General features: G+C 34.3%; 1 protein-coding gene across 1 annotated transcript; it reads right to left on the bottom strand.

Moving 5' to 3' along the window:
• Nucleotides 1-2211: 2211 nt before the first annotated feature.
• On the bottom strand, nucleotides 2212-19443 carry ALB (albumin). The gene is made up of 14 exons (XM_066384962.1): nucleotides 19285-19443; nucleotides 18523-18580; nucleotides 17575-17707; nucleotides 16079-16290; nucleotides 15399-15531; nucleotides 14501-14598; nucleotides 12612-12741; nucleotides 11321-11535; nucleotides 10186-10318; nucleotides 8644-8741; nucleotides 6901-7039; nucleotides 6403-6626; nucleotides 5094-5226; nucleotides 2212-4469 (listed from the first exon to the last, which is right to left on the bottom strand). The coding sequence occupies exons 1-14, from the start codon at nucleotides 19361-19363 to the stop codon at nucleotides 4428-4430; spliced, it is 1827 nt and encodes a 608-aa protein (XP_066241059.1). The 5' UTR covers nucleotides 19364-19443; the 3' UTR covers nucleotides 2212-4427.
• Nucleotides 19444-20357: the final 914 nt, after the last annotated feature.

Raw genomic sequence — 20357 nt, 5'->3', positions numbered from 1 at the left:
TTATCTATTCATTTGTATGCAATATTTTTTAAATATTATCCAGGTATTGGCTTATAGAATAGTACTGAAGAAATTATAGTAGGGTCACATAAATTAAATAAAATGGAAAAATGGCAACTTATCCACCTATGTATCAATCATCATGTATAACATTTTATTAACATAAAAAGATGTATCTTAAAATGCTAAAGCACTTTTTTGGGTGTCATGCAGATATTCATGTATTTATTTATCAGTTAATCATACAGGAGAGATAATTAGGAAGATCTTATATCAGTGGAATGGATGCAAAAGTGACACCATCATGTGCAACAGTACTAGAGCTATCAGTTTGAATATGTAGTTCTTGATACATTTTAATTCAAGAGAATTTTCATTATTTCACATTTTAAAACAGAATTTATCATTATTATTATTTTAAAGTACAAACTTGCATGATTCAAGTTTGCAAATTCATTAATTTTATAATTTGTAGTTTAGAATATTTATAGTCCACAATGTAAATTAATTTATTCATCTAATTTTTATTTATTTATTTATTTATTTATTTATTTATTTATTTATTTATTGTATTTTTCTGAAGCTGGAAATGGGGAGGCAGTCAGACAGACTCCTGCATGCGTCCGACCGGGATCCACCCGGCATGCCACCAGGGGGCGATGCTCTGCCCATCCGGGGCGTCTCTCTGTCGCGACCAGAGCCACTCTAGCGCCTGGAGCAGAGGCCAAGGAGCCATCCCCAGCGCCCGGGCCATCTTTTGCTCCAGTGGAGCCTCAGCTGCGGGAGGGGAAGAGAGAGACAGAGAGGAAGGAGAGGGGGAGAGGTGGAGAAGCAGATGGGCGCCTCCCCTGTGTGCCCTGGCCGGGAATCAAACCCTGGACTTCCGCACGCCAGGCCAACGCTCTACCACTGAGCCAACCGGCCAGGGCCCATCTAATTTTTATTAAACACCATTATGTACCAGGTTATGCTAAGTGCCAAGGGAGACACATGGACTTTTAATTCATGATACTTTCTTGTGAGAAACATTATATAGTTGAACAAAAGATATATAAATGAACTGATACTATCAGATGGCTTCATTCTCAGGACTCAGAGCTACGTGTGTTCAAATTATAGCTTTAGAATTCAAGATTTTACATATTTAAAATGTACAGAAAGTCTACCATTATTATAATAAAATGTGAAAGCTGTAATAAGTCAAGCTCAAAGGGAGAAGGGTTATCGGTGAATAAAGTGGCTAATTCTGTACAGGGACATTTCCTCAGAGACAGTGACCTTTGAAGTGAATTAAAAAGATATAAAGAACAGAGAGAAAGATATCCCAGGTAGAAGGAAAAAGCATACATGAAAAAGCCTGGTGTGTTCATGAATAGTATGAAGTTCAAACTGATTAGAGTATTAAATAAAAGATGAAGAAGAGATTGGAAAGACAATGAGTCTTTTTATTAAGTGACTAAACGGAGCAAAGAGATTTGCTAAGTGAGAAGGACAGAGTAGAAATGATGTGGTCTTGGGTAATATATTCAACACTTCTGTTATAAAACAGGAGTCTTATAACACTCTCAGCTGTCCCTTCATAAACCAAATGCCTAAAATTGTTAACAAGTGTAATAAAAGTAACTAAGCACTTGTTACTTAACTCCAGGGAGCACCTTTCACATTTTATTCTACATTAATGGAGTAATCTGGATTTATGGACCACCAGCATGGGCGAGTGTGAAGTATACCCATTTATCAATTAAGAGTTTGAAGTGATAATTATATACTTGTTTATTGTTCAATCTAAGCACATAAAGATTCTTCCTAATGTCCAGGGAACATATCTTCCCATTTATCCTAGACTGTTACATTTCTTCTGGGATCAGTGTTTTTTTCCCCATTTAGTTAACTGTCCTTACAATCATCTCCGTTGACTTTATCCCTCACATTTCTTAGAGTTTCAGTAGTAAGGACAAGCCATGTTTTATATACCTACCTGGGCCATAATCTTTATTCTTTTATTCAAAATTATTATAATGTTAAAATAGTAATTCAAATGTTTATAATCCACAGCGTAGAGGAGTATCCATGCTTCTTGTACTTAATTAGCCTATTAGGAACTAGAAATCTTCCACTGATGTGGGAAAAGAGAGAATAGTGGGACTTTTCATAGAACCCCCAAATTTTTAGGACAGCCACTATTCTTCGAAAAATAACAATCTTGACCCATTTATTAGATTTTTTTTTATTTTTTAGTTAATTGCAGTACAGAGAAAGGAGGCAAAATATTTAAAGAAATTTATGTTCTTTAGGTAGGTTGTTGGTTTTACACCAAACAAAAGGAAAAACAGATGAATAAACTTTGGATCTTCATTTCTCTTTCTTCCTCTCAGTGTAAGCTGAAAAACAAAAGGGCAAATATAAGTACTGTTTGTAAAATGGTATGTGTATTTTAAATCTACTTAAATGAATGTCAAGTTGCTTAGACTTTCTGCAATTTCTAATTTTCACCAATAAAAATAATTCAGTTTGCCCTAGATTCATGACAGCTGAATTCTTCTGTTGAGCTAGGACACCCTAGTAACTATTATAAAGTCCTCACTTCATCACTGATGTTTTTATACTACTCAACCTTCAAAATCACAAGCTTTCATCATCATTCCTCAAAGTCATCTATTTAACACTTATTTCTTACCTATGTCAATTATAAACCAATGAGGCATCTTCTCTAAGTTAGACCTCTAGGAAGAAAATCTTACCATTTAGAACTAAAACAAACTACATTTTGAAACTACTAAATTTGCAGAGATATGAAGTTGCTTCCTTGCCTGAATGCATAATATGTAGGTATTATCTTGTGGGCAAAGGGTAAGTTAAAGCCTAGTAGTAGAATTAGCCTCACGATCACTTTGGAAAATATGAAAGTAATTCATACTAAAAATAGTTGGATAACTTGTTTTTAAAATAAAGTTTATGCCTGACCAGGTGGGTTGTGCAGTAGATAGAGCATTGACCTGGAATACTGAAGACACAGGTTTAAAACCATGAGGTTGCTGGCTTGAGCATGGGCTCATCTGGCTTGAGCATGGGCTCACCAGCTTGAGCACCAGGGCACCAGTTTGAGCATGGTATCATAGACATGATCCCATGGTCATTGGTTTGAGCCCAAAGGTCACTAGCTTGAGTCCAAGTTTGCTGGCTTGAGCAAGGGGCCACTGGCTCAGCTAGAGCCCCCCTGTCAAGCCCCCCTGTACCCTGTCAAGGTACGTATGAGAAGGCAATCGATAAACAACTAAAGTGCCACAACTACAAATTGATGTTTCTCATCTCTCTCCCTTCCTGTCTGTCTCTCTCAACAACAAAAAAATTAAAAAATAAGGTTCATTATAGTTTTTAGAACCAAAATAGATAAAACATGTTTATGGTCAAACATCTAAATTTTAAAGTGGGCCTTTTTATCCTAAGAAGAGAAATCTATTACAACTCAGTATGTTGGCACACAGGAAATTTAGCAACATATTATTTATTATTAAGGAGGAGTTCATATAAAGTAGATCTATCATATTCTCCAAAGACATAAATTTATTATTGAGCTATTAGGTTGAGTCTTGTGAAATCAACTGTATTTATAACCTACAAAAATGTATATCATCCAGCTTAAAACCTAAAATAATCCACTGCTCATTGCTTGGCTAAATGGCTCTGTTTACTGTGTCACATTAGGTCAGAACAGGACAGTGATTAACTGTCAAGCTCTGGTTCAAATTTTTAATTGTGGCTCCACCTCTCACCAGCTGGGTGGTCCTTGGATTAACTACTTAGTCTGTCCTTTGGTCTGTGCTTTATTGTCTCATCTGAAATATGGGAATAATAATGAAACTCAACTAGGGCAACTATTCTGAGAATTAAATAAGAATATATACAAAGAGCTTAAAACAGTGATTGGCACTAGTTCATATGATTCTCAACAAATGGTCAGTTAATCTTTGATATTTTTTTTAATTTATTTAGAAAATTAAATTTAATAGGGTGACATTGGTTAATAAGAGTACATAGGTTTCAGGTAAACATTTCTATAGCATTTGAACTGTTGAGGGTGCTGTATACCTATCACCCAGAGTCAAATCACTTTCTGTCACCACGTATTTGTCCCTCTTGACTCCCTCTTTGCAATCCTCAACTCAAGCCCCCTCCCCCTTATAACCACTTCACTTTTATCTATGTCCATGAGTCTCAGTTTTATATCCTGCCTATGTGTGAAATCATATAGTTCTTAGCTTTTTCTGATTTACTTTTTTCACTCAGTATAATATTATCAAGGTCCATCCATGTTGTTATAAATAGCAATATGTCATATTTTTGCTATTTTAATATAAACTATTATAACTACATTTTAAAAAGAATATAGAGTATAGTTACCTGATATGCTTGTGATTGTGTTGTTTTTAGGCTAATGCAGCTTGACTTGAAGCAACAAGTTTTGGACCCTGAAAACAAAGAAATGATATATTTGAGGAAAGTATTAGCATTGTTGTTAGGATAAAAATTGACATTTATAATCATTGATGATTAAAAAGTAATTTTCCATGTTTCAGATCTTTTAATTCCAGCTTAGTACTAGAATCTCTAGAAGGAAACTTACTAACACCCATTGTCCCCACAGGAATAAAAACATTACTGTCAAATCATGGCAAAAAATATTGAATGACTCAGACATTTAAATATAAACTTCTTCACTTATCTGTAAAATCAAGCACTAAGATTCAATCAAATCACAAACCAGCACTCTTTTGAAAAATGCTTAAATAAATTAGCATTCTGGTTTAATAATATCTTTACCAAAAGATTTTAGAACTTTCAAATATTTCTATCTGCATTCATAAATGTCCCAGCTTTGGAAACAAAACAAATGCTATGAACACTTAATAACATGCATTAGTACAGCAGGAGATAAAAAAGCAAGAGCTTATTTAAATTATTTTGTTTTCAGATGACTGTATGTAGCATAAGATTCCTGTCCCCCATGTATAAAGTGTCCTTCAGATATATAACCCTGTTTAAATGCAACACAAAGGAAATGAGGTCTATTAAAATAAAGACAGCTCCAGCACCTCCTCAGCAAAGCAGGCCTCCTTGTCAGCGGCTGCGCAGCACTTCTGTACAAAGGTTGAGAAATCTCCCATAACAGTTTTAAGTTGTTCCTCAGTTGCTTTGGGCTTGTGTTTTAACAGCTCAACAAGTGCACTGCATTTAAATGAAAACAAACAGACAAAAGCTTACTCAGATAATAAAAAATGGAGATGGTAAAGACAGTAGTGCTATTGTTGGAGATCATAAATCTTGGACCTAGCAACTCTGTGGTTGAGGCCCAGGCTTACCACTATAGACTTCAATATTCTCATGTGCATAATGAGGAAAATGAAATCTACCTTCTTAGAGTTGGTGGAAATATCAAATAAAATCATTGATATAAATTGTTCAATATCTGTAGTGTCAATAAATCAATACATCTCTTTTTAGTTAGTACTTTAGAAAGAATCATACCATTGCATTAAAAATTATTCCGATTTAGTAAGTTTTTCCATATTGAAGTTTATAGCAATTTAAGAGTTAAAACTGATCTTTGAAAACTTAATTGTCTTGGACTCCATTTAAAAGTTGCTAATCCAAGAATCTTTACATTTGGTCTTTGAAATTTGGTCCGTTCAAAGTGAATAGTGGGAGTGGGGAGAGCATAAGAAACAAGACTACCCAAACTCATGGGAGCTGGGGGTTCTCTTTCACTGACATCTGCACATATATTTTGCTATAGAGAGCCATGTGAGTACAATAAGTTTTGCAATATTACTCTTAAGTCTTTGGCCACGATCGGAATTCACCAGAGACGACAGCAACTTTATGTTGCATTTCTAACCCCTGTGACAGGAGTAGGGAGTCAAGCCTCAGAAGTCACATTTCTAGATGTTTTTCATTAAAATTCCATCCTCAAAAGTTACATCTTATAGGTTTGCCTTGCCTATGAGTTGCCATCGACCAAACTTAAAATAATCATTCAATGCTAGAAATAAATTCTTCTAAGATTTCTACTAATTAATTTGCTATCTGCACAAATGAATCACTTCATTGTTTATCTTTTTCAACTGGACTTGTCCTAAGACATTATTCTACTGTAGCCTTTATCCACATGATTATTCTGAATGATTTCTAGGCAAGATTATAATATTGTTTTGGTGTTGTTTGTTTTGCTAAGCAAACAAAAACCTATCCATTTTATTTTTGACACTTTTATTACCCAACAAGGCTAATATCTAAACACTCTTCTAAGGAATGTAATCACTACTTCAGAAAACAGTTATCCATTCAATTCACAATTCACACTATCAAAATTACAAACATATGCAGTAATGAAATACTCCTCACGTTTGTTTCTTGACTTGTTGCTCCGCCTCGGGAAGTGTGCACATATCTGCATGGAAGGTGAATGTTTCAGCATTAAATTCTTTGGGAACATAGGTTTCATCAACATCCAGAGCAGAAAAGCATGGCCGTCTGTTCACCAATGACTCTGTGCAGCATTTGGTAACTCTCTCGCTCACTGGTGTCTTCTCGTGTGCCACGCACAACCCGTTGAGTACCACGGACAGCTGAAGAACAGAGAGTAGAGCAGAAATTTTTTAAAAGCGTAACTTAAATTTTTTTTCATGAACTCCTGTTTTCCAATGAACCAAAAGAAGTGATACATTCTAACTAGTAACACTGGGTCTAAGGGTGATTTGAGACAGCGATTTGCTTATCTTTAACACACACATGTTTAACACACACACACGTTAGCTCTCTCCTGCTTCTAAAAGTTAACTTTGTGAATATTTAAAGGCAAAATTTTATCATTATTGGCTTATTATATTTTAAAAGACTCACATAGTTTTCAACACAAGCCATTCTTTGTGCTTCAGGAAGCTTGCAACACCTGGTGCCCACTTGTCCGAGTTTTCTTGAGACCTCCACGAGAGTTGGAGTTGACACTTGGGGTGCTTTCTTGGTGTAACGAACTAAGAGCCTATAACAAAATAGTCCATGTTTTTCAGCCAAACAAGAAACTATTTTTTTTTTCTAACACAGTAGGTGGAGCAGAGAACACTTAGACAAAATCAATTAAAATGATTTTCTATTCATAAAATTATCTCTATGTCCAGGTTAGTAGGGTGGTGAGGGGGAAGACTTTGTCCTAAGCAACTAGTTGAACTTAACTTTGAAACTCATCAGTGCTATATAATCTTAGGAAAGTGACTTGACCTACTATATAATACAGTTACAGTAATATATTTATCAATTGCTTCTTTCTTTGAATAAGAATTATTAAGAGCTTAATATACAAGGGTAGGTAAAAATAGGTTTACAGTTGTTCATATGGGAAAAAAATGCAGGTATGGTTATTCCAATAACTTTATTAATTCTTGTTTCATATACTTACAACTGTAAACCTACTTTTACCCATCCCTATAAATTAACACTGTGCTAAATTTGAAAGATATGGATTAATTTTCTCATATATAAAATGGGAGGAAATGGCCCTGGCCAGTTGGCTCAGCAGTGGAGCATCAACACAGCGTGTGGAAGTCCGGGCTCGATTCCTGGTCAGGGCACACAGTAGAAGTAATTATCTACTTCTCCACCCTTCCCTCTCCTCTCCTCCTCCTCCTTCTCTCTCTCTTCTCCTGTTCTCTCCTCTCCTCCTGCATCCATGGCTCAAATGCTTCAAGCAATTTGATCAGGGGCTCTGAGGATAGCTCCAAGGCCTCACCTCAGACATTGAAATAGCTTGGTTGCCAAGCAACAGAGCAGCAGCTCCAAATGGGCAGAGAATTGCCCTGTAGAGGGTTTGCCCAGCGGATCTCAGTTGAGGTGCATATGGGAATCTGTCTCTTTGTCTCTCTGTCTCCCTGCCTCTCACTTAATAATAAAAAAAAAAAAGAAAAAAGAAAAAATGGCAGGAAATGTATCTGACTCAATAGGGATGGTATAAGGTTTAAATTAAAAGAAATAAAGTATGCAATCAACCTGGCATGAGATCTAGCATGCAACAGTCATGTATTAAGAATTTTAATCACCATTGAAAGTCAATGTATAACTGTAATCTACTCAAGGGAAGAGGCTTGTTCATTGTTGTTATCCCTAGCACCCACAGTTAGAAGAGTGCTGACATGTGTAAGTTGAACAATAGATGTCTACCTGACGATATGTCCCTTCTTGTCTTTAACTCCACAGGTAAGATAATAATCAGGACATTAGTCTATCAACTTATATATTGCAGTACTTCCTGAGCTACTGCTTTTCAAGCCCAACTATTTCTTGCTCTGTGAAGCATTACTGTTTTTTGTTTGTTCATAAACTATTCTTTAACCTCAAAATGCATCAATTCCTACATCCCAAAATTTAGTATTTTCCTTCCTAGTCTCAAGAGGCTAATTTTTTTAACTACACTCAGATATATGTCTCTTCACCCCATCAGCTGTTTTCTCTCTCCTGTTCCAGTCTTTCTTGATGGAGAGGGAATAGAAATACATATTGTATTTTCGTGATTGAAAGTTCTATGACAGGTCATATATATATTAAGTCTTAAGAAATTACAAATTGCTCAAGAAAATATAAAAAAATACATACAGATTTTGGAAGCCATACTCTCCGTGTTTTTCGAAAACTTCACAATTTTTTTTGACTAAATCCTGAGGCTCATCCACAAGAGTCTTAAAGTCATCAAACTAAAAGATAAAAAATATATATATATATGTTTACAGTATTCCACCTAAGGACCAGATACAGGCTGTTTCTTACCCATATAGGCAGAATGAGATCCTTCTTCTTTTCTGCCCAAAGCCATGTAAATGGATCTTTGATGCCAAATTTGCTACAGGAGATCCAAACTGAATAGTCTAAGTGATTAAAAATCTTTAGGCTTTGGAGTGTGACTGCTGGTATTTGAACCAGCTCATCTGACTCATTTTCTAGTTGGGGAACTTTAGTTCCAGTCACCAAGTTTTAGAAACCTCACCTCTAAGATACCACAGAGAATTTCTCTGTAAAAACCCACCTGAACTAATGAAAATAAATATGGCCGGGAACATAATAAAAGCTCAGTAAATTATAGCGATGATAATAAGCATTATTATTACTAAACCATCTCTCCAGTTGGATCCTGAGCTCTCTGAAATAAGATAGTTCACCTTGGTTATCAGATCCAGTATGGTGTCTGGGATACAGTAGGTTCTTGGTAGAGGAAAAAACTACTTCCTTCTGATTTTAAAGTTTGTAAACCACTATATATGTTAAAAGTGCTAAATATCCTAAACATGCTAAATTCCCATTTTAGCAGAGCTAAATGGGATTAAACTCTCCAGAACAGATTTCCTCTCCTTACTTAATTTCTTATAAAACCATTCTTAAACATTATTAAAAATATTTGAAAATATTTTAAGTGAACAGATTGCACAATCTTTCTTAAGACACTAATTCTTGGGCCCTGGCCAGTTCATTCCATGGATAGAGTATCACCTCAGCGTGTGGATGGCCTAGGTTTGATCCTCAGTCAGGGTACACAGGAGAAGCAATCATTTGCTTTTCTTCCACCCCCTCTCCACCTCTTGCAGCCAGGGCTCAATTGGTTCAAGCATCGACCCTGGGTGCTGAGGATAGCTCAGTTGACTCGAGCATTGGCCCCAGACAGAGGTTGCTGGGTGGATCCCGGTCAGGGCGCATATAGGAGTCTACCTCACTATTTCACCTCCTCTCACTTAAAAAAAAAAAAAGATACTAATTCTTGATACATGGTAATTCTTAAAACCAGGTTACCTTTCTTCATATCTAAGCTATATCTCTTTTAATTAACATTTAAATTTACTTTATTTTATATTGTTCTCAGGAGTGTAAAAAAGAGAAAAGGCATAGTCAAGATTTTGTAACATTAGAGACTGCTCTCTTCAGATCCTTTTTCTTTATTGTTTTTTGTTTTAGACTATTCTAGATTTTATTAACCATTCTATTAAGGCCATTTTTTTTCTAAAACGTTTAAGAGCACAAAATTGAAACCATCTCAAGAAAATGTCTCAATTGCACTACATAATATTTTGCATTCTGGCATCCTTCTTCTTGTTTCTTATTATTGGAACCCCTCGTGAGAGTTACATTTGTTTTCTTTGAGAAACCTACCACTTTGGAATAGCATGCATGAGGGTCATCGGTGGCACAGCACTTCTCCAGAGTAGCTTCATATTTCTTGGCAAGTCTCAGGAGCAATGAGATGGAGTATTCAGGATGCCTTCTTGAGTACTCATACAAAAACCTAATTAAGATGAAAATAAAATAGACTTAGTTGAACAAATAGTCAAGAAAAATCACATAACTAACCACAAGAGTAACTCATATTCCGAAGGTCTCCATTGGACTAAACCCCATACATTAAAGCTTGGTATCTAAAGACTTGAGGTTCAGAGTTAGGGCTACCTTCATGCAAATCTTGATAAATGATAGATGATGGATAGATAGATAGATAGATAGATAGATAATAGATATTCCTAAGTTTTTCTTTTTCCTCTATGTATGAGTGAAATCTTGAAAGGTACATAATTTTTTAAAATATTATTTAGTGCACAGAATATTACTATAATTAACAATAAAAATTCAAAATTTATCACCACTTACTGAATATATATAACAATTTATTTTATTATTTAATTGTATGCTGCCTTGCCATGCTACTGGACTTCTAGTCTCTACAAACAAATATAAAGCACCTGGCTAAATACTTCATTCTTCTTTGCTGCCATCAGATAGATAGATAGATAGATAGATAGATAGATAGATAGATAGATAGATAGATAGATGATAGATAGATAATAGATAGATACATACATAGATAGATATATAGATAGATAAGGAGATATAAAGATGTATTGCATATATCCACACATATATGTCATGGTAGATTCAAGAAATAATCTTTGAATAAAAAGTGAGTAGTATGTGTATCATTTATGTATGCATAAAATGTTTCTAAGAAGTATTTCCAGAAATATTCCTAAGGAGTAAAGAATGTGGTGGGGGAATTATAGAAACTTTTATTTATTACTCCTTTCTATTGATTGAGCTTTTGGCATGAGCATGTATTATTTTATGATAATTTTTTTAACTTAACTTTTTCCAGAAAATTTTAAAGGTTTGGAGAAAGAAGGATAAATAAGCATTGTAGATAACAATTGTAACAACTCCAAAAGAAATCTAGAACTGTTTTCTAAATCCTCAAACCATATAAAAGCTATGAAAAGATCATTCCTTATCCACTTACGTGCCCAGGAAGGCGTCTTTTGCTTCCTTATAGTTTGTACAAACATCCTTATCGTCAACATAAACAGCATTCAGTGGGGACAGGTCATCAGGCATATCATCATTTTCCACCTCAGCGAGGCAGTGGGATTTTTCCAACAAAGGCTTAGAACAGCAATCCTTCAATTTACTGGAGATTGAATCTTGATTGTCACATAAATACTTGGCAAGATCAGCCTAGATGCAAGTTGATGAAAGTTGTTCAATGTAAATTGATATCGCTATACTTTCTCTCCAGACTTTTGTTATGTTGGCAGAACACATCCATTGTGTTCTATACCACATACATACCAACCTGCCTTCTATGAATATGTTCAGTCTGTGCTCTTAAGACTAGAAACTCAAAACTCCTATAACATTTCCACTTGATTCAAAACTAGTCAGTAACAGGGGCCCATATTAGTTTATTTATTAATTTTATATTTCTACTGTTAAGGCATTTAAGTGTTTCAATTAAAACCCAGTATTAAGGGGGCTGAATGAAAAAGATGAAGAGATTAATAAGTACAAATTGGTAATTACAGAATAATCACAGAGATAAATCTTACAGCATTGGAAATATAGTCAAATTAAATTATATATTACATATAAAAATTATACACACACACACACACACACACACACACACACACACACACACATATATATATATATCCCAGTAATGTTTTTTCAGTGTTCCCCAACATTAAGTGCAGGCATTTTGAAACCAAATAAGTAAATAAGGTGTGAGGGATTTTAGAAAAATTAGTCAATATCATAATCACAGGCTCTGCTTACACATGTAAAATTCTGCCTTCAATTTTCCAGAAAGTGTTCTAAGAGATTAGGATTCTGGTATTTGGTCATATATTTAAGTTTATGGGAAAGAGATACCATGCTAAATATTTGAAATATTATATAATTTCCAAAGGTCTCTTCAGATACCTGCTCTTCTCCAACTCCACACACCTTCCCCCCAAGATCTTAGAAATCTACCTTTGCAGCTGTCCTACTTCAGTTTAAGGCTTTGTTCTCAGAATATGACAGAAAGGGATTACAAATTAGTGAATGTGTTTATCAGATCATTTAGTGAGTGGGATAGCCATATTTACAAAAAAAATACCACAAGGCAGGGAAGAAATTGAGCATATTAGGCATAGAAGATCATTTCAATTCACTGTCAACTGCCTCCAATTATACTAAACAAATTCATCATACTAACTAGGTATGTTACCAACACAAAGTTACTAAAGAGAATACTGAGGATTCTTTACCCTGTCATCTGCACATTCAAGCAGGTCACCTTCACAGCATTCCTTGTGGACTTTGGTAAGATCTTTCACCACATTGGAAATCTCCATAAAGTCAGCTTTGGGGAATTTCTGGCTCAGGCGAGCTACAGACCTAAAAGAATAATAATAATTCCCCCATCAAGACTTTATTAACATGCAATACTTTATGGGAGAGCACTAGGAAAATACTACTTATAACAAGAAAATTCAAGACAAATTGAAATAGAGAAATAATTTGTAAAATTCATTAGTTCTTATTTTAGTGCTAGTTCTGAACCAAATTGCTATCTTAGATCAAAATGTTTCCTTTGACAAAAGTATCCCTTGGAAGAGTGTGTGAAGGTTAGGAAGAAGTCAACGATTCATAAAATCAGAACTCAAGGAGAGGTTCTAAAAGAGGTGATACCTGAGAGGCATCGGGTTTGGAGCTGGTATCTGACTTCCAGATCTGACTGTGTTGCTTATTAGCAGTGTGATCCCAAGCATAGTACTTGGCCTCCCTGAGCTTAGCCCCTGCAGGGTCATGACAGCATGCTAAATCTAAGGACTGTCATGAGAATCAAATTAGATAATGCATACGAAAGCATTTTTTCAATTGGAGAGGACCACACAATCTTCAGTTTTTTGTTTTTTTTTTTTTTTTTTTTTTTTTTTACCAATTAAAAATCCTTCATCCTGACTTTTAAGGGACTCTGAGAAAAGAAATTTTATAACTTTTCAAAATGAGGGTATTTTGATTAGGCGTATTTTTACTAAGAAATGGACATAGGACCATCTCTAAGCCCGCTGACAGAATGTAAGTGGCTAACTAATATTCACATGCTTTCACAAATCATTTCAGAATTGCCTAAATCTGATAAAAAAACACTTCTTCCCCCAAACCAGTCAGCCTGTTTATGTATTGTCACATTAGGGTTGTTCTGTTCATTTATTTGTTTGAGTTTGGTAGTGTAGATGACAGGGATGACAGGCAAAGATAGTTCCAGTGATGGTGTCTAAAGACCTTGCAAAGTGTCTATTATCTTCATTTTATCTTCTGTTCATGTTGATTAATTTTTGACTAACAAGTGAAGGATTGAGGACCGGGGCAAGGGGTTCTTGGTGCAGGTGCTAAGGATATACTCCTAGAACCAGGTAAGTAATATAAAAGTAGAGGCCAGGCAAAAATAAATAATTAAGAGCAGAGCTGGAGCTATGAGAAAATGAGAAGTAACCTTCATAACTGAATTTAATTATCAGAACATAAAAGGAAAGTAGATAGTTTCAGATAATTGCAAGGGCTGGGAGGGAGATAACATTAATAAAAAGACCTTGACTACAACTGTATAAATAGTGGACCACTAGAATAAGATCCCTATGATAAAGATAAAGGATTAAGAAGTACAGATGGGTAGTCATAGAATAGTCAGAGGGTTGTAAAGTACAGCATAGGGAATTTAGTCAATAATATTCTAATAACTATGTAGGGTGTCACATGGGTGTGAGATTTATATAAGATGATCACTTAGTCAGTTATGTATCACTGGGATGTATACCTGAAACTAATATAATATGTCAACAGTAATTGAGAAATAAAATGATTTAAAAATATAATTTACCTAGTCTGTATAAACAGGAGTCTAAATATTTGTCCTAGCATGACAAAAACAATATTCTATAATTTGATACATTTGTTGAAAATGCATCGTAAAAAATAATGACAACTTGTCATTTATGCTCTGATTTTTCACTTCTGTTAAATTTCTACCTTTTATACAACTGAAAAGATGTATGCAAAAGCAGGGTGTAAAATCACATATAAATACACAGTTTTGTCAACTGAACCATCGTCCTTTACATCATTACAAAGCACAAAACTAAATTAAAAATACCATGCTTTGAAAGCTCTCTCTCCGAATTTCTGGAGACTGGAGCACTTCAGTCTATCCTTGGCAGCTGCTGTCAATACTTTTTCCTTCAAAGCATCCATCTGCAAAAAGAAATAATTTTGAAAAATTTTTTTAAAGTCTACATGAAACACCCCTTCCTAAGCTCAGATGAGACTATGACAAATTAAACTTTAAACATAAAATGTACACCTAGATTCCCAAGTACTCACTATTGGCAAATAATTATATTGCTATGTAGTTAGAGGAAAGACCAGTCAGGTCATAGCAGAAGCCCCTACGTAGTTAAGAACCAGTATGCAGGCATTGCCAGGGAAAAGGGAACTGAACGGAGAGGTAGAACAGAGCACTCTAATATCTCAGGAAATATACTTTTGCTGACTTTTTAATCTTGCATAAATTTATTTCACTCTCTCCTTCACCAATTCTCATATCAATAAACTCCCTAGAAAAGATGATTCCGCACATAATAAATATTTATGGACTGAATAAATAAACCCAGGCTCCTAGAAGCAAGTAAATTCTCCACTTTGAATCTCCACCCCCAATAAGGAGGGTTCCTGAAAAGATAAACAGAAACTAGGGCCCTTTGCTGTGCAGATTTACCAATGAGTTTCTGTATTTCACTATAAAAAGAGGCGGAATATTTAGAAACATACACAGATTCCCTTTATTAGATCCACTTTGGCAAAACCTGGAAGAATGAGGATGTCACAGGCCTTCAAAGAGGGTCAAAGATCTTTAGGGTAGATAAGAGTAAGGAAGCCTTTTTGTCCAGTAAAGAAGTGTAGGTCAGAGACTTAGGTTCCCTAAATCTAGCCATACCATGTCCCGTGTCTGAGCTTTGAGTCTGAACTGGCTCTTCTCTCCTTCTGGGGCATACCTTTGGTGTCAGGCAGGCACCTTTATCAGCAGCTTGGCAGCATTCTGTCAAAACATCTTTATACTCATGAGCGTAGTAAAGGAGTTCTGGGGCATAAAAGAAAGGATGTCTTCTGGCAACTTCATACAAGTATCTAAATTTTCAAAAAGAAAATCAGGAAGTCATCTTTCTGTAGCAGACAGTATTATAGGAACAATTATTATCAACATTTTTCCTATAAACTCCAAAACGCCAAAGACATCTAACTTACCAGTTAAACTCAAGTTAAGTTACACATGATGGCTTTGCCTTTGTCATTTCTTCAGTCAATGAAAAGGTTAAATTTATATGTATATAAAGTATATACACACATATAAAATAGTTAAATATTGGTTAGATAAGATTATTGACTAAAATAAAATCAATAATCAATTTTGAGATAACTAAATATATATCTTCATAATATTTTAACATGTATAATTTTTAGGTGGATCATATCCTGTTTTAATGAATTCCAAAAGATTTGTGATCAAAAATTTTTATTGTGTAAAATTTAGAGTATTAAATTTTATTTCTTTGAAAGTCATCATCAGAACAAAAGCTTCTTAGTCTTAATGTTGAAAATATTTTTGCCATAATAACTGTTGTAATGAGTAATTGTTATAATAAGAATGTTGAAGCATAAAAATCTGATTACTTACGTTCCCAAAAACTTCTTTTCATTTTCGTTAAAGCTAGCACACAGAACATCGGGCTCTGGTCTCACCAAGGCAGGGAGGTTCGGGTTATCATCTTTGTGTTTCAGGAAGCATTCATTTCTCTCAGGTTCTTGTTTTTCACAGCAGTCAGCCAAGTCACCATAGGTGGCACGGAGAGATGCCACTGTACACAGTTTATCTCCAAAAAGCGTGTGCTAAGTGGAAGAGAGAAGGCTTCACATTGCTGGGCAGTGTTTTATTTTCTTTATCCCCGAAGAACAGTATGAAAAATCTAATCTATTGGTAAGCCTTGGTGAGGAAATCATATAAAAGACCCACTTTTTTCTCAGGTTTAGAAAGTTTCCCTTGATTTGACCATCTACATGTCATAGTTTAAGAAGTAACTGTCACACTTTAGTTACACTGGATAAAACAGAAGAGCAAAATGATAGTCAATCACTTAAAGAATGAATGTTACTTCAATTTCTACCTGAGGCTAAAGACTAGGGGCAATTATAATAAAAGTCAAAGAGAAATAATCCTTTATGTAGCAAGCAAATTCACAGTAGAGCAGGAAGTGTTAGCATAGTTTCTCAGTTGACCTACCCCTGTGAGAGGTCCAACTTTTTAGTAGATAACATTCAAAAACTGGGAATGTTAACTGTTATTGCATTAAAATATGAATCTATTTATTCTACAAATATTTGCCTCAAAACACATTCCACTAAATGAATTCTTTGCATTTCCATTAATTTTAATATAAAAATAATTGTAAGTTCAGGGATAATATACTGCTCAAGACAAAAATTAATTTTCAAAAAATGCATTTTTTAAAATCTCATTTAGAGCCATTCTCTTGTGTGAAGTTAAGGTACAGATTCTGACTTGAGAGTGAGATATATATAAAAAGAAATAGGATGAGGAAAGCTTCAGTGATAAATAAAAAATGGACTTGCCATCCAGAAAAGTATATATAGGTGAGTGATGAGAGAAACATTAACCTCTCTTGCATTGAAGACCTATTGTGGAAATATAAAATGCTCCAAGTCCTTTAAAAGATATGAATGCCCCAATATAAATGTAAATGTCCTTAAAATGAGGATTATATAAATGTACTACTACTTTACACAGGTGACAAAATTAGCACAAAAATCAGCTGAGTGCTTCCTAAGATTAAAAAACACGCCATCACTATTAGCTTCTATGAAAACAAATCAAACATTAGATTTTAAAAAGAGCTCTCCAAAAATGGTAAATTTCCATTTAAATACACTGTGACCATTGAATATGGTCTCAAAAAGAAATGCTTTTAAAATGGTGGGCATGGCTAGTCTCCATCATAGAAGAAATGATGGCTCTACCCATATTTTAGTGCTGCTTACAAATATGGTCATTTAGTAATAATTGAGAAAAGGCCAAATGGGAACTTTTTTCTCTTTGAAGTGCTCAGGATTACTTAAAATAAGAAGAAATAACATTCAAAATTACAATGTATTTACCAGTGACTTGCCACAATTTTCAGCTGACTCATCAGCAACACATGTTTTTGCAAACTCAGTTACTTCGGTTGTTAATTTTAAATGCTCTTCAAATGGGCACTGCTGGAGATACTGAGAAAAGGCGACCAGCACCCTGTAACACAGGACATAGAAAAATGTAGTATGATAGAACTTTAAAGTAGGTTGCTACACTAACGAACAAATTGTATTACCAATATATGTTCTTTAGTGTTTTACACATCTTTCTATTATCCAGAAAGCTTAGTCACATCAGCAATTATCTGAGGCCTAACCAGTTACATATGGTTTTCTAAGCAAAGAAGGATATGTTTTTCCACCATGTTTAAATAAATCTGTGTGCATGTGAGTAGATGCACACATATAGATCTAATTGTTCAGATGAGGGGAATTATAGGTCCTTTGACTATTTAAAATAAAAACCAGACACACACCTCCTTTAATAAGGTTATAGAATGAAACTAACCTTTAGAAAATAAGCTATTTTCTCATTCTTTACTAGGTTATAAGAATATTGAAATGCTCTTAAGAAACAACAGATGTTTTTGCTAGAGGAAGTTAGTGAGTGTGCTGGAAAGGAACCGTATTTTTAAGTCTTTCCCATCATTCAGGTGATGTAAGAGTTCCAGAGCTACAGTAGCCATCAGCCACATGGGACTCTATAGAGTTAAATGTATTAAAATTAAGTGCAATTTAAATTTTTGATCCTCAGTTGCACTTGCCGTATTTAAAGTACTCAATAACCGCATGTGATCAGTAGGTACTATATTGGACAGCACAGATAATGAATATTTTCATCAATACAGAAAATTCTTTTGGACAGTACTGTTCTAGAGTCTGGATTCTGATGACAGGGAAATATAGGAGCTTCAGAATAATAACCAATGCTGTTAAAAACATTAAGTTTGACACTTTAATATTTTAACTTACAGGCCTTTGAAATGTTCTTCTCCCAAATCCTTGTACCGATGAGCAATCTCGCTCTTGTCTGAAGAGGAAAAAAATTTGTTTTCAGTCTGAAGAAAACAACTGGTTAGGATATCATTTCTTATGTTTCTCTGTATTTGGCTTAGGTATTCATTTGCTCCAAAATATTAGGTCCTGATTCAATTTTAGTATGATGGCAAACTATTTCTTCTGCTTTTAAGGAAAAGAGTTATTCAATGACCAATGGTACTATTTTAAAATTATTAAAGTCATTAAATATTTATAGCTTTATATTCAAACTTTGATAAGATTTAATGCTGTTAGTATTTATTAAGAGCTCTTGATATTACAGTATGAAAGAAAAAAATATAAATGCCAGTTCTATTTATAAGATAAACAAAACAGGTTTTGTTATTGTTGTTAATATTTATATATCAATGAGGGGCAGTGGATAGGGCTTGGGAATTTGGAGTTATAAATTCTCTCTTCAACTATACTCTGTAAAGTTTAAGTCACTTTAAGTTCCTTCATATGCAAAAGGAAATTACAGTTATTAAACAATTCTCACCTTTTCTTTTTCACTTAGGATGTTAGAAATATATTAAGCTACCTTCCTAAAGATTCACAAATACAAAATATCATCACAGTCTAGAAATTAATGCTAAAGGAAAACTTACTTGTTTAAAGATGCAGGGTTTACTAAAGCTTTCCTTTGCTAGAATAATAAAATAAATTTGAACAATAAATAGAAAATAGAATTCTTACGTGCATCTCGACGGACCACACCCCTGGAGTAAGCAGAGCTGAAAAGAAGGAGAAGGGAAGTAAAGGTTATCCACTTCATTGTGCCAAAGGCTTGTGGGTTTGAAAACAGGGAAAAGTAGGATGAATAGAGGGAAATTAGCACTAATATACTCCTTTAACCAATCATTGTAGATGATTAACTAGACTCATCTTTGTATTTCATTGGCTCTCAACTGATTACAAAATTCATAATGTTCTTGCCAAAAAAATGTTTGACTAAATCCGTTGCGTATGTTTGCCATCTGGAACTTTTTTCTCCACAAGACCTTGTCAATTCATTAAAGTTATGTAAAATATCTTATCAAATTTTACCTCCTAAGAGTTTAAACGATCTGTGCCTATTATTCATTACCATGTTCTTTGTGATTTAGCATTTGAACATTATAGCTTTTAATATTTGCAAAAACTTAGCCAACCTAATGGTTTAGCTTGGAAATAAAACATACTAAAAGAGCTAAACTCTGAACTGTATAGATGACTAATTCCAAGTATGCTTTTATCATGAATAATGGAGCCAGATTTATCTTTCAGACCATAGATGAACAGAAATTAAAGAATGTCTTCCTAGAATTATTTCTGTTGGAGGAAAGTATTTTTTAAAGCCAGAAAACTTAAATTAGAAATGAAAAAAGGAAGCCATTCTAACTTCCTAAATAGAGAAATAATTCCCTGTTGTATGAACTATATAAGTTTTTCTTTAGCTTCCAAGAAAGCGTACACACCTCTAATCCCAGCCCTTTTTTTTATGTCTCCTGGGAACACTGGATCGAGCATGCAGCCCTTACAACTGGATATAATGGTATTACTAATTCTCAAAATTAGGCCTTTGTCACGCACACATATACTTTGTGCATAGTTTTTATTTAATAAGTGAAAAGAATAACATTTGTTTCTCCATCTACTTTATACTGAAATATCATATTTAATATAATAGTAAATATAAAAAACAAAAAAATCAAATTCTTTATGATTTTAGAAGCTGAGAATTAATTTTTTCTATATTTCATGAAGTTCCCATGACTTTCAAATATAAG

Source organism: Saccopteryx leptura, chromosome 5, assembly GCF_036850995.1.
Source record: "Saccopteryx leptura isolate mSacLep1 chromosome 5, mSacLep1_pri_phased_curated, whole genome shotgun sequence".
NCBI classification, from domain to species: domain Eukaryota; kingdom Metazoa; phylum Chordata; class Mammalia; order Chiroptera; family Emballonuridae; genus Saccopteryx; species Saccopteryx leptura.
The sequence above is the reverse complement of the archived record's forward strand: the minus strand, read 5'-3'. Positions and strand labels throughout refer to the sequence as shown.

Coding starts and splice junctions, on each gene's coding strand:
- ALB (XM_066384962.1), bottom strand. CDS start 19,363: ATGAAGTGGATAACCTTTACTTCCCTTCTCCTTCTTTTCAGCTCTGCT. Junction 16,291..17,574: donor AAAATTGTGGCAAGTCACTG/GTAAATACATTG, acceptor TCTTCCACTTAG/CACACGCTTTTTGGAGATAA. Junction 12,742..14,500: donor GAGAGAGCTTTCAAAGCATG/GTATTTTTAATT, acceptor TTATTCTTTTAG/GTCTGTAGCTCGCCTGAGCC.